The sequence below is a fragment of the Phoca vitulina genome, unplaced genomic scaffold (genome assembly GCF_004348235.1).
Source record: "Phoca vitulina isolate PV1807 unplaced genomic scaffold, GSC_HSeal_1.0 scaffold11, whole genome shotgun sequence".
Lineage (NCBI taxonomy): Eukaryota > Metazoa > Chordata > Mammalia > Carnivora > Phocidae > Phoca > Phoca vitulina.
Genome location: NW_022589714.1, coordinates 32,018,325 through 32,033,283, shown reverse-complemented (window position 1 = coordinate 32,033,283; position 14,959 = coordinate 32,018,325). Strand labels below are relative to the sequence as shown.

The 14,959-nt window shown below is 40.0% G+C and overlaps 1 protein-coding gene across 1 annotated transcript in view; it reads right to left on the bottom strand.

Annotated features, from left to right (window-relative positions):
- The window catches only part of PKHD1 (PKHD1 ciliary IPT domain containing fibrocystin/polyductin), a 440,651-nt gene that overhangs the window by 196,640 nt on the left and 229,052 nt on the right, over positions 1-14,959 (bottom strand). The window contains exons 50-51 of the mRNA XM_032410150.1: positions 8,306-8,371; positions 1,672-1,800 (exon numbers count right to left, since the gene is read on the bottom strand). Coding sequence (XP_032266041.1) covers positions 1,672-1,800; positions 8,306-8,371 — 195 coding nt within the window. The remainder of the gene's footprint in view (positions 1-1,671; positions 1,801-8,305; positions 8,372-14,959) is intronic.

Sequence of the window (14,959 nt, the reverse complement as noted above, 5' to 3'; positions counted from 1 at the left end):
CTTCCGTATGGGAATGACTCATGAGCTTGTTTATTCAAAAAGTTACATTCTCCATTGAGAGAGGTGGATGATAGGGGAGCTGGACGATAATAACAGTTCAAGTTCGTACCGGTCAGCCCACCCCCTCCTGTCCCTCAATGCCCACCCCACCAATGCCCAGAGGTGGTGACTGTGTTTTAATCATCCTGCCTTTGTTTTTTTATCCTAAATAAAACAAGCGACACAACTACTCTTTGTCATTCCCTCTTTGTCCTTTTAGAAAGGGAATGCACTTGATGGGTTAAGAATAAGGCCTCCGAGTCAGACCGCCTGGGTTAAAATTCAGACTGCTGAACTGCAAACTGCATGAACCTGGGCAAGTTACTTAACTGCCCTGGGCCTCTGTTATCCTGTCAGTAAAAATAGGGATGATCAGGGCGCCTGGGTGGCTCAGCTGGTGGAGCATCTGCCTTCGGATCCAGTCATGATCTCAGGGTCCTGGGATCTCAGACTCCCCGCCCAGTGAGGAGTCTGCTTCTCCCTCTGCCCCACCCCCCAGCTCATGCGTGCTGGTCAAATAAATAAATAAATAAATAAATAAAACCCTAAAAAAATAGGGATGATAATATCACGTATATCACAAAGAAGTTCTTGTCAGGGTTGAATTAGTTAACATATGGAGAATCATTCCTGCCATGTTGTTAGTTGTCAATAAATGTTGGATATTATCATTGCTATCACTTCGCAGATGACCAAACATTCTTCTTCCAGTATGGATCTTTTTAAATTTAGTATTACCTTAGGAAGTTCATTAAGCCATAAATGAAATTAGGTCTTTTAGGGAAAATATATTTGTTCTTTGAAAAACATTTTCTTCTCAGGCTAGGGCAATTTTCTGGGAGTTTCAAGACTCACTCTTAAGAAAGAAAAATTTGGGGGGCACCTGGCTGGCTCAGTCAGTGGAGTATGTGACTCAGTCTCAGGGTGGTGAGTTTGAGCCCCATGTTGGGTGTAGAGATTACTTAAAAATAATAATAATAAGATAAAATCTTTAAGAAAAAAGAAAGAAAAATTTTTAAAGTATGGGTGTGTGTTTCTGTTTATCTGAAGAATCATCTTCCATATGTGTCTTTGTGGGAAGAGAGTTCTAGATAGATGATACATACATACATAGACTTTTATTTTTCTGTTTTATTTATCAGTTTCCTTTTCCAGCATCTTTGAAAAATCATGGCAACAGAAGAACTTATTCATCATTTTTCTATACTTGAAAGATTCTTTATTTAAAGTTTAAAAGTTCTATATTTAAAAGATCCACAAAAGGCAAAAAAAAGAAAGCACTGGCAAATTGCTTCTTTCCAACACAAGGACACTAGAATTTTTCTGCAAATCTCTGTTCTCTGTCACATAAGAAACATATCCCATTAATGAATTATTCTAACTCCTTGTGGCATTGTAACTACTTATTCCACCTTTAATGAAGGTAAGCTGAGCTATTTTTTCTGGATTTCATAGGATTATGAAATTCTTCACTTATAATGCAAAAAAGGAGGTTGTAGACATAAGTGCCCACAAATAAGATTGCCCACATTCTTTACTTGTACAATGTATTTAAATGACAAATAATCCCCAATTGGATTATCCTCGTTCAGTCTGTCTGTGATTATTTAATTCATGGACTGTTTTACTCACTGGGTAAAATCAGGACGTCATCCCCAGGACCTGGAATGGTATTGTTGTGTCCTCCCCAGCCCTCTTCAATGCCTGTCCATGCTTCAGGAAGGGACCATTTTAAAGCTGACTCAGGTGTAGAGGTAGAAGCTACGAAACAAAAGGAAAATAGCAAGTAACTATGAAAATCTGATTCACTATAATAACTTGCAAATTCTATCCTTATTTTAGGATATTGATAATATTTTTACCTCCCAAGGTAGCTGCCTTTTGATATTTTATAACCTTTTAAAAATCATGTTATCAGTGTAAAGCAAGTAATTATTCAATCCTTCAGTTACCTCTACTTCTAGGGAAAATATATTCTACTTTTGTTATTACACATTTGTGCTTTGCCTGATATGACATATGCTTATCATGGAATATTTGAAAAATGCAAATATAGAAAGAAAAATAGGGGCGCCTGGGTGGCTCAGTCATTAAGCATCTGCCTTTGGCTCAGGTCATGATCCCAGGGTCCTGGGATCAAGCCCCACGTCGGGCTCCCTGCTCAGTGGAGAGCCTGCTTCTCCCTCTCCCTCTGCCTGCCTCTCTACCTACTTGTGCTCTCTCTCTATCTCTCTGTCAAATAAATAAATAAAATCTTTAAAAAAAAAAGAAAGAAAAATAATAATAATGGCCTATAATCTCACTACCTAGAGATAACTGTCATTAATCTTTTATTTGCATTTCCTTCCAGAATTTCTCAGCATTTTTATATAATTGAGATTACATCATATATGCAATTTTATATTCACTTCTTTTTCTACTTGGCTTAGCCATTTTGATATGCATTTCCTAATGTCATTAAAACTCCTTGTCAACATAATTTTAGTGGCTACATAATATTCTATCATATAAAAAGTCTATCATTTACTCAATCCTTAATGTTTGGTACTTAGGATCTTTCCACTCTCTTCTAAAATTATAAGTAATGCAGTGTTAAATATCTCCATACAAATACGCCAGTAACAATGATTTCTTCTTAAAATAGAATCTTAGCAATGGGATCACTGAGTCAAAAGGTATAATCTTCTCATAGCTCTTAATGTGTATTAAAGGCAAGATAATAACCTGGACACCTCTCACTGAAGTAATTTACATACAGTTCATATGTTCCAACTGGTTTTTATTGATTCTGCCACTGATGATCAAGTGGTATTTTCTTTTCAACGATCCCACTGGCCTCTTCATCAGGAATTATACCATAAATCTAATAATTTCCAGTGGGGACAGCACAGTAGCCATCACACACAACCCCATGTTGAACGGCAGCCACATGTTCTTTTCTGGAGTGTGATCCCTAGCGCAGAGACTGAGGGCAGAAAGCGTCTCTAAGAAGAGGATGAAAAGATTCACAGATGACTCCAGATGTTCTTAGAGTCTCAAGAGCTCAAATGATGGGGGATCTCACATGTTTGGGGAGGGGTGCAGAATCTCATCCATTAGAGTAATCTCACAAGCACAAATAATGAGTGCCTTCTCTCCCAAAATCTCCTAAAAAGTAGGGATACAAAAAGGAATAAAATGTCATTCTTGCCTGAAAGGAGCTAACACTGTTGTGTAAGTTGTATAAATAAATATTGGGAGGATAGAACTCTAAAGGGAGTTCTCTTTTTTTTTTTAATTTTATTTTATTATGTTAGTCACCATACATTACATCATTAGTTTTTGATGTAGTGTTCCGTGATTCATTGTTTGCGTATAACACCCAGTGCTCCATTCAGTACGTGCCCTCTTTAATACCCATCACCAAGCTAACCCATCCCCCCCCCCCCCTCCCCTCTAAAACCCTCAGTTTGTTTCTCAGAGATCATAGTCTCTCATGATTCGTCCTCCCCTCCGATTTCCCCCTCTTCATTTTTCCCTTCCTACTATTTTCTTTTTTTTTTTAACATATAATGTATTATTTATTTCAGAGGTACAGGTCTGTGATTCATCAGTCTTACACAATTCACAGCGCTCACCATTGCACATATAAAGGGAGTTATCTTTAATGATATCCCACAAGGAGAGGAAGTGAGACCTTGCCAGGGGAGGCTTCCTGGAGAGGGAGCATCTGAGCTGCATTTTAAAGGCTTAGGAGCTATAAAGGTAAAGGGGATTGTGGTGAGGGTTTGCACTCCAGACAGAAGGATGATCATAAGTAACGGCAAGAAATAAGAGATTAAGTGGAGGGTCTCTAAGGAGTTTGGTGTTGCTGAGCCACAGAGCTGGGAGGAGGCAAGTGATGAGGTTGGAGAAATAATCAGAGATCCAGGTGTGATGGGTAACAAAGATGGAAGAGCCAAAGATGACCCCTGGATTTCCAGCATAGGTGGTAATGGGCAGAGATGTCCATTAAGATGGACATCGATGAATTCCGTTTGAGCCATAAAGGGTTTGGGGTGTCTTCGAAAAGACCTCCAAGTGGAGATACACAGCAAGGAGGGATTGGATATGAATCTGAAGAGTGGGAGAGAGCTGAGTCAAGAAGATGGATTTTGCGGTCGTATTTGAAACTCTAAGGATGGTTGTGATAGCTCTGGAGGATTACAATGTGAAAAGATAAAATGCCTGAGGTCAGAACCTTGAGGAACACCCAGTTACTCTGTCTACAGGAACCCAACTCCCTCGTAATCATGGTCTCATTAGAGCCCTGGGATGAATGAAAAGTATATAGACTGTGGTCAAGTAGAAATCCTAGGCAATTTAATTAGCACAAAATAGACCCCACACCATGGGAATCAGGCATGGGCTTGGCACAAACTTCACTCAGAAAGAGGCTTTATAAATATTTTATAAACACCAAGACTATAATACCTAGCTTCCTCCCAATTTTGCCTCCTTTCCAACACTATACTCTAAATATGCAGGTGGGGGTAGGGTGGGGGCTCTGTTGAAATGGCCACTAAGTAGCACCACAAAGGCCAGAAAGAGATATTTTGATGCTTTATTTCCAGTGATATTTCAAAAGGGCAAAGACCAGGCTCTTTAAAACCACATACCAGGCTTCTGAAACTCTTTATATCATAGATGTTGGAAACAGATTCTTCACTTTGAGATCTTCACTCTTATTTATAAGAGGGCTGAAACTGTCTTTAATTGAACAAACTAAATCTTAAAGTAACTATTCTAGGAGTTGTTATTATGAACAACTTTGGTCATTCTATACCATTCTGCCTTAAGATAAGAAGACTTCATGGAAAAGAAAACACGTTTCAGTCTCTTGCAAAGTTATCAGACTCCTATAGTTAATATCAGGCTTCTGTATGGCTATTACTAATATAGAAAGTGGGGAGAGAAGAAGAAGCCTACAAGAGTTAAAGAAACAGAGACGTGCAAGGAGAATCAGGAGAGAGGCATGTCTTGGAAGCCCAAGAAATAGAGCATGTCTGGAGGGCAGAAGCGATCTTGTTAACAGCAGAGTTCTGATAAGAGAGTGAGTAAGAAGTGACTGCTGAATTCGGCTTTGATCTGTCTTCCCAATCTTTAGATAAATGAGTCTTAGCTTGAAATTGGATTCCATGAATTTTGATCAGGACCAACATTTGTGAGGAAGCCTCACCTTGCTTTCCTCTACAAGTCTGTCATTCAGCAACAGCTACGGTTTAAGATGGTCTCCAACTTGAGATCTGAGCCAAATATTGCCCTCTCCACCTTGATCCTTCATCCGCCCAGCTTTTTATGGCTCTGCATCAAGAGACTAGTCTTTTGAGAAGTTTGTAACAGAGATACCAGCTAGAGGAAGACTCAGTATTTAGAATTTTGTTTTGTTTTGTTTTAATTGAGAGGCACTGGCCAGAAGGAACCAGTAAAGGAGAAGTTAACTACACAAGACCGAATCATTTACTGATGGGACAAAATTCAGAAGATGCTGAAAGGGATGAGTTGACTTTAAAAAGGAGGAGGGCTGACAGATTCTCAGAAACCTGAGGAAAGGAAATAAACTTAGATCTATGGGGAAAGGATGGCCAATTTAAGAGAATATCTGATCACCATAGTCCCATATGACTATGCACTTATTTCCAGTTAGCCCCCACTGAAAAGACAATGTCATCAAGATAAAGGCTCTTCAGAAATATTTTTATCTTCCCCCCAAAAGTGGGTTGCTTTGCCCATTTTCCCCTCTCTCATTTTTTATAAAGCATTATGCCCATTGAGAGGAAACGAGTAAGGCCACAGTGTTGGAAGAACATGAACGACCTGCACTGGGGTGTTCAGAAACCTGGATATCCTCTTGACTCTAATTAGCATAAATCCTCACCACAAACCCACTAAGCATCCATACAACAACTTACATCACCACCACCTCCTCTGTCTCTCCTCAGCATTGGCCCATATACACCCTAATTTCTACTGGTTCTGGAGTTTCCTGTCCGCATTTCTCTACAGTGTCCCGCACAATCTTGTACACTCAGAATAAACCTACAAGTGAGTCAACTAGGAGACTCTCTGCAGCAGAACACCCTGACCCAAAATGTCTCATCTGCATTATATATTCATATTGAATCTCAGAGTGGATTGACGTATAGATAGAACTCCATTAATCGGGGCGCCTGGGTGGCTCAGTTGTTAAGCATCTGCCTTCAGCTCAGGTCATGATCCCAGGGTCCTGGGATCGAGCCCCGCATCAGGCTCCCTGCTCAGCAGGAGGCCTGCTTCTCCCTCTCCCACCCCCCCGCTTGTGTTCCCTCTCTCGCTGTCTCTCTGTCAAATAAGTAAATAAAATCTTTAAAAAAAAAAAAAAAAGAACTCCATTAATCATTCCATTGTTGTTTTGTCAAAGAATTTTTGATACTGTAATAATTTTACTATTTTTCATAGAACTTTTCATTAATCAAAATACACACTCATATTTAAATTTTGACATTAGCACATCTACCCCCCATCATGAGAACCAGGGAATGTCTTAGAAGTATCTTAGTATTTGAAATTTCTTTCTGATGAATGGTAAATGTATAAATTCTGTAATTCCCTGTGTTTAAGATTGTTTTCTCTTGCAAATTATATTGGCTAGGAAAACTGACTATATACAATTAATTTTAATTGAAGTCATAAATTAATATATGCCAAAAAAAGGTCCTTAAACATCTTAGAGTTTATATGGCATAGCAGAACGAACACTGGACTGAGTTGAGTAACCTGAGCTCTCATCCAAGTTCAACCACTGACTAGGTGTGACTAAGTAAACTATTCAATCTCTAGGCTTCCGTTCCCTTATTTGTAAAGTGGGGCAATTGGACAGGATAGCCTGTGAGGTTCTTTCCCTCATTAATATTCTATAACTCTATGAATCTTTCTATTTCTTTAGCATGTTGTAACTGATAGGCCAAATGAAACATCTTCCAGTTAAACTGACACCTGCTAACAAGCCCAGGAGCCTGGCCACCCACGTCTCCTTCCAACAAGTCCTTAATACAAAATCTTCCTACTAAGTCCTGAGTGGCATGGCACCCTGACTATATAGCTGGTTGAATGAGGTATGGCCACCCATAAGTAGTCCAGTATCCTCTGAGGGGACCTGGCATGAGAACAACCCCCAATAGATATGTCCTCTGCAAATGGCAACTGACCCAACCAATTGAAAATTTGAACACGGAACTGTCAAAGAGAGAATTGCAAGATACTTTTCTTGGCAACTGTTATTTTAAAAGAGATTTATCCATTGATTAGTTAGTCGTTTAACTGACATCCACATGTGACCATAAGACCCCATGGAGTCAAACATCATTGCTCATCATTGTATCCTCCTGCATCTTGCACAAGAGGCCCTCAATAAATAATGCATCGTGAGCCACCTGAAGGAAAGGAGGGATAAAGGACAGGGGACATAAAGAACAAAATGCTATGGTAGCCCAGAAACAGTTATGAAAACAAAGAACCACATTCTTCCCAGTCCAATAAGCATGGAGTAGTAGCCATCAGTACATCTAGTTTATAGTTTTAGGCTAGTACATTTTCTTCATTTATTTATTAATTTAAATGGAGCAGTTAGATTATTTTCTGATTAGCATGGGCTCTGCTCTGACATAACACAAAAATGCCACTGGAAATCAAAGGAAAACTTGGCCTTTGAGAAGATTTGTCCCTAATGCAAATGCATAGTTAAACTGGCCTAGGATAAACAAAAACAAACAATGAAATGCATTAGAAGGTGCCTAGGAGTCTTTTAGTCTTTGAGAATTTGGCTTTTATGAGTTGGAGAGATTTCACAGAACCATCTGACTTTTGGGAAGGGTTTGTTTACCCTGATGTCCTGAAATCACTGGGAACAATTAAAGTTTTGAGATACCCTGAATTTTTCTTTCCATTTGGTAGAGGCCTAATGGCCCATCTGCAGATCTGGACTCTTGTGTGCACATATGGTCCATAATTTATGAAATGTGCTTATTTACATGTTTTAATTCTTTACTTTCCAACATTTTGAAATACACCCTTCTTATATCTTTCTTTGAAATGCAGACACGTATTTCAGCTATCAGGGTGACACAATAGGGAGTCGTTAGGCATGATAGCATTAGGACTGATGCCTACCTGCTTATGAACAATTTGATGCAAGCAATTTATAGAACTGTTATTGGAGGACATTCTACTGTACCAGGCACTACTATTTGGTGGGTAGGTTAATACTCACCTGAAATAGTTGGGGGCACACCTTCCTTCACCTGGAGCGTCACTTGAACGTGGCCTTCACCTGAAACTGAATGCAAAAAGCCACAACTTGGATGTGATGCAAAGAGCATCTTAATACAGAAGATATTCTTATGTGATAAAGATGGCTTTATGCTAAATTCTCCCCAACCTAACTAAATTTTCAAAATTAAAAAAAAAAATGAACTCCTTGTTAGTCTAACAATTGATTTCCAACATTTAATTTTGATTGCTTTTATTTGATTAAACTTAATTGCAGTGAGGTCGCCAAGAGAATTGGCACATAAATAATTAGGCGGGGAGGGAACCCTTTAGCCATATGTTCTTTGGAGGCCAACATTGGTCAGCAGGGCACACCTTTTATCCTATTTCCTCTCCATCATTTTGGAGGCTTAGCTTTTAGAATTCATGTGTTTTTCAATAGAGTTCAGATCACCCATGAAATGTATTTGCTTTACCTTTATCTAAACAAATTGTCCTTTTAATGAAGGCTTTTTTCTACCCCCCTTTCTCCTCCATCTTCCAAACCAACTGAGCACATTTAGAAGGCCTGGGGTTCATTAATTTTAAGTGTTCAATAAATTAGTGGAAATAATCAAAAGGCCTGATTCTTTCTGATAATGACAATTTGATGTCAGTATAAACCAGCAGATTAAGCTGGGAACATATGCTCCTTTGCCAAGAGAGGCTGCTATAATTAAATAGTGAATGCATCTACAAGGTGCTCTCACGCCTGATTAATTAGTAATCAGGTGTGCCAACTCCACTTTTCAGTAACACCTTGTCTCTTATTGGTTAATTACCTTTCTGCCTTATCAGATGTCATGTGAGCCAACACCTCCCACCACTGGAGGGCCCAATGCTGTCAAAGGCTGGAGCCTTGAGGACTTGGTCAAACTCATGCTCTCCATTTGCCTTTCCATGGAACCCTAAACCTTTTCCTTCATCACAAGATGGAGTAGACCAAGGATCATTTTTTTTTTTTCTAATTACAAAGCATGAGCTTCAAAATATTACAAAATAACAATAATAATAATAATTATTATTATTATAATCCCCAAAGGGATCTATGATGAGAACTCTCCTATTCCTTTCTTCTTATTTTGATAATTACTCTCACTTTCCCATTATAAAAAGTGGCTTTCCTTTACACTGTACATATTTTGAGACCAGGTACAATACCAACATGTTCTCTATGTGCTCTACTTTATCACTACTTCTGAGGCTTCACTTACATTGTTTCTCTATCCTGTTGCATATTTTACCCACTTTTTTATCTTAAGTAAATAAATAAATATGCCATCAGCCCAGCATTTCATCTCTCTTTTTTTCTATAATGTCTAATTTACCCATTTGTGCTCATAACTGATATTGGTGATATTTATCCCAAGCTTGCTCTCAATTTAGCAAGTATTTATCAAGCATCAACTGTGGTAAATTTCAGATTGCATCAGTCATGAGCTCTGTTTCTAAATCTTGGAGGGAGGGACTTTTCTCATGTACCTTAGGACACCAGACATTGCCGGACATGTAGATACTATTCATGAACTAATCGAGAAATCCTAAATTTATAGGGCTCTACTCTGAATACCCAGTACTTAACTGACAATTTCAACCAGTTGAGCAAATAGAGGCAGGAAAGAACCCTTTTAAAGGAACCAAAAGAGAAAATAATAAAATAGGCTCAACTGGAAAAAAAAACAAAAGAGAATATGGACAAGATGACATCTAAAAACATGCAAAAGGCCGTAACAACAGAGCACTCTTCCATATGAGGAAGGAATTAAGTGTTGTAATAGAATCAAATTCTAAAGAAGGCAAATTAGAAAAAATTCCAGGAATCATTTGGAAAGGGTTATTAGGTTCATTTAAAGATTTTATATGAATCATCCTTGTTAAAAGCAGCTTCCAAGTAATGGTAGACTTCACTACATCTGTGCCCTCTTCCTTAAGACAGAGCCACACGAGTAAAGAGAGTAAAAAAGTAAAGTTACGCAGGAAAAAGTCTTTTTCAAAACCACTGTAGTCATTTTGTAATGCATCATGCATTGTAGCCATCATGGTGATTATTAACCCAGAGACTGAAAAGGCTAAACCCCACCACATCCAACCCCCATGATAGACTGTTCCACTTGCCCTTCCATTCAGGAAGTCACTTCACCCAGGCTCTCTGTTCTTGGTCAGCCAAGGCTTCCTGCTCGGGGTGCTTTCACGTCTGCAGCTCTACACGGATGGCTTCTGAACTGTGTGGCCACTGATCTTGTTCAGCCTCTACACATGCATAAATGTTTCTTACCTCTTGGGGAGCCTCTTCCCCAAAACATACATTGAAAAGCTATCGCTCCTTTTATTAAAGCAGGTGTGAGAATACCATTCAATCTGAGAAAAGGAGTAGTTTCAGTATCCAAAGAAATGGAGAAAAGTTACCAAAAGTAGTAAAGACTGAAAAAGTCTGATTTCCTCCACCCACCACTCGTACATGGCCCTCTGCAGGCTGGTTCTGAGACATGAGTGCGGGTCAGAGGGTTATTCTTCCCAAACACCATTTCTACACCCTGAGAGCAGAGCCATAGAGAATCATGGGGAAGAGTGTGGCTGCTGAACGAAGTCCAACAGCCTGGGTTTGAATCCTGGGTCTTCCAGTTCCTTGATGTGGGCAACCTACAAGTTCTTCATCATTTCTGAAACTCACTTCCTTCCTGTGAAAAATGGAAATAGTCGTCCTATCTACCTCATAGCATGATTGGGAAGAAAAGATAATCCCTATAACATATTTAGCACAGTGCTTGGCACATAAATGCTAGTCGTTACCTATACTGCGACTATGGCATGCTCATTATTCTAGCAGCCAGACAACAAAACCCAAGAAATATGCTTCGACTCTTTTTACTCTTTTTTACAGCTGTACCTAATCATGATGAGTCATAGTATTCAGAGTTGGAAGCAACTTAACCAGATCTTCTAAAGTTTGCTAAGTGCTTTGACTCTATAAAAAACAGTGTAAATGTTACACGTCGTTTCCAATTTGGACAAACACAAAGAGGGATGAAAATTGTTTGAGAATAAAGGTACTGACTCAGGAAGAGTTTAAAAGCCTTACACAAGCTGTGATATTATACATATGTCTTCTCAGCGCTTATGATTTCTGAGTGTGTATTTGTAATATGAGAGTGGTTAATCTACTTTGTTTATAAATGGACCCTCATAAGTTGATCCTTCCCAGGTTGTAAGAATATCTGGTCTGTCCTCAAAAAGAAAAGAAGCCATTGGGTCAATTATAGTCAAATTATTCTGATGGGTGCTATATGATGTAAGGTTGCTATAAACACAGAGATCTAGAAGAAAGCATGAAATGTGCCGAGAAGGAGGAAAGAGAGTTACTCAGCTAAACATGATACTAGGGTCTTCCAGAATTTTGTATTGTGCCCGGCAAGTTTTGTCTTCACTAGGGCACTAGGATAGACAAAAATGAGTTCTCTCCTTGAGTAGGTCCCATTCTCTTTTGCAATTTTGAAGGGAGAATTAAGTACCTAGCTATATTAAAAAAAAAAAAAAAGGTGGCATCTTAATGGGCCTTGACTCCTTTCCTATTCCATTCTTCATCCAAATTCCCATTTGCACTCCACCGTTGAGGTTTAGCACATATTTGGACCTCTCATTCAATTCACATTTATATAGTGTGAGTCAGCCATTGACTACACGTGGAGAGAATCTGAAACAGTGACCGCAATCTCTGTCTGCAGATTTCACCCATTCTCTCCCTGATGCACGCCTTCTCTCTCGGTCTCTGTCTGCCCTGGACCCAGGCTCCAGCTCTGTGTTCATGAGCCAGCTGTTGGCTTCGGTCCTCTCTCTCTGCATTGCGGCTTACCTTGCCCTATCCTCGACGACTACCTCTTCTCTCAGATCTGTCTCGCACACCCGTACATTCCTGCTCTGTCTCTCCTTCCTTGTTCAGTGAACTTGACCTCACTCCCCAGAAATTAGCCTTTTTCACTTAGCCATTGAGCATTACTTGTCAGCTGGTCCCTGGGCAGCTAATGCTTGATTCACAGGACCATACTTCTGTCTGAGTCCAGCTTCTCAGGGGCAGCCACAGAACCAGCTTGGCCCTCATAATGCAGGATCTTTCAAAGTCCCTCACAGAAACATTACATGAAAATCTTGTGATCACCTTTGAGTCTTCCATTATCCCCACTAACATTCATTCATGGAAGGGTATAAGTGTTTTCTGAGGTGTGAGAATAAAAGAACTTACTCAAGGCACTGATGGATATATCTACATTAACTTCAGTCCTGAGAGTTAGTTCAATTAAACCTTCTTAATTAACTCAGAAAACAATAACAATTGTTATTCTGACTCAGGGATATTTGCCACACTTGCACTTCCTGTGAAAAATGGGGCATTTGTGCAGATCGACAGAACCAGAAATTCCAAGGGTTAGCATTCCAGTTGTTTGTCCATGAGGCACATTTAAAAAGCCCCAAATTGAGGAATTTTACAATTTCTCTCAAGAATGTGGTTTGTTAATGGAATATTACTCAGCCATCAGAAAGGATGAATACCCACCACTCACATAGACATGGATGGAACTGAGGGGATTATGTTAAGTCAAATAAGTCAAACAGAGACAATTCTCTGTTTGACTTATTTGACTTAACATTTTCCCTCATATGTGGAACATAAGGAATATAGCACGGAGGACCGTAGGGGAAGGGAGGGAAAACTGAAGAGGGGGAAATCAGAGAGGGAGACAAACCATGAGAGACTCTGGACTCCGGGAAACAAACTGAGGATTTCAGAGGGTGGGAGTTTGGGGGGCTGGGGTAGCCGGGTGATGGGTATTAAGGAGGGCACGTGTGGTGATGAGCACTGGATGTTATATGCAACTAATGAATCGTTGAACACTACATCAAAAACTAATGAGGTACTGTATGGTGGCTAACTGAACATAATAAAATAAATAAACAAATAAATGTCCCTGGGTAAAAACAAACAAACAAAAAAGAGTGTGGTTTGTTCTCAACAGCAGGTGTTCTTAGCAAGCAAGGAAAGAGACCCAGATAAAAAAGAGATCCCTGGCTCACACTTCTTACTTTTCACCAATTATACCAAAACCTTGCAGACCACATTGTAGTCCCAACATATAAACTGTGAGGTGATGATTTTAGTGGCACTAATGATTTATTTTCATAGCTATGGATGCTAATGTATTTTAGAAAAAGCAACTAGGTCATTAAACCCATGATTTTATGGATATTATTGCTTAAAAAGAGGTTATGTTTTAAAAATAAGATGGCGTGGGAATTGATTTAAGAAAAATCTTAGGTAAATAATAGAACAGGAGGCATAGGGTGTGACAAAGGGTAAAGTTGGTATTCAAATATCTAAAGTTCAGGAAGCATAGAGCCTTCAATAAGCCCAAGGTTTTCCTCTAAATAGAAGGAAGAAGAACTGGTTTACAAGGGTATATACATAAGTTTGGATTTAAAAAAACCAAAACACCCGTATACTAGAAAAAGTACTGACCCAGGGTCAGAAAAGCTGAGTTTGAATGCGGGTTACACCACCTACGCTCTGCATGAACTAGGGTCTGCCATCAGCATCCCTAAGAAATTAGCTCCTGAAGGGGCGCCTGGGTGGCTCAGTCGTTGAGATTCTACCTTTGGCTCAGGTCATGATCTCAGGGTCCTGGGATCGAGCCCCGCATCGGGCTCCCTGCTCGGCGGGAAGCCTGCTTCTCCCTCTCCCACTCCCCCTGCTTGTGTTCCCTCTCTTGCTGTCTCTCTCTCTGACAAATAAATAAATAAAATCTTAAAAAAAAAAAAAAAGGAAATTAGCTCCTTAAGCGGAGGGCTTCCTAAGAAAAAATATTTGATCCTGACTGCTTAGTTTTCCCTCCTTCTTTCTTTCCTTTTCTCATTTATTTCTTCCTTTTCCTTGCGGGAGACAAGTTGCTTGCAACCAAGAGGCAAAAGTCCCTCTCCCATCACCAGCTCCTGTTCCATTCTCTATACGTTTGCCATAAAGGTTAGCGCAGTTCCCCAGAGTCAATCCTCTATATTACTGGCAGAAATCCTTGGGGATCTTTGGGGAATGAGTTTTCTAGAAGAATGTAAATTAATTTATTAACTAGAATGCTATGGATTGCCTTAGAGGGCCTCACCATGGGAATGGCAGCAGAGTTTCCGAGGATTAGGATTCTGCTCTGCTTATAAAACCCTCCCAAAATGCTTGGGGCAGCCGGCTGAGTCCTCTCTCCTCCACAGACGCTAACAGAATCCCTTCCCGAGTTGCTGATGGGGCTTCTGGACCAGCTGAACAACAGAAGGATGGAGGCAGCAGCCGGCTCCGTCCCTGTGCCCTGAGCGCTTTTGAGAAAAGAGAAACCCAGGCAGTACCCTTGAGCTCCTGGCCGCAAACTCAGGAAAGCCCTCCTTGTTTTCGGGCTCTCCCCGGTTAACAGCACCTTTTCTGAGCCTTCTGTGTGATGTGACTTGACTTCTTCAGGGCAACGGGTGTGGACAATGAAGTCCATCTGTCTTTCTATCTGCAGCCCTCTTGCCCTCATGGAGAAGGGCCCCGGCTTCTTGCCAAACAGCCTGCCTTTATCTTGGCGAGGGGCACCATTTGGAG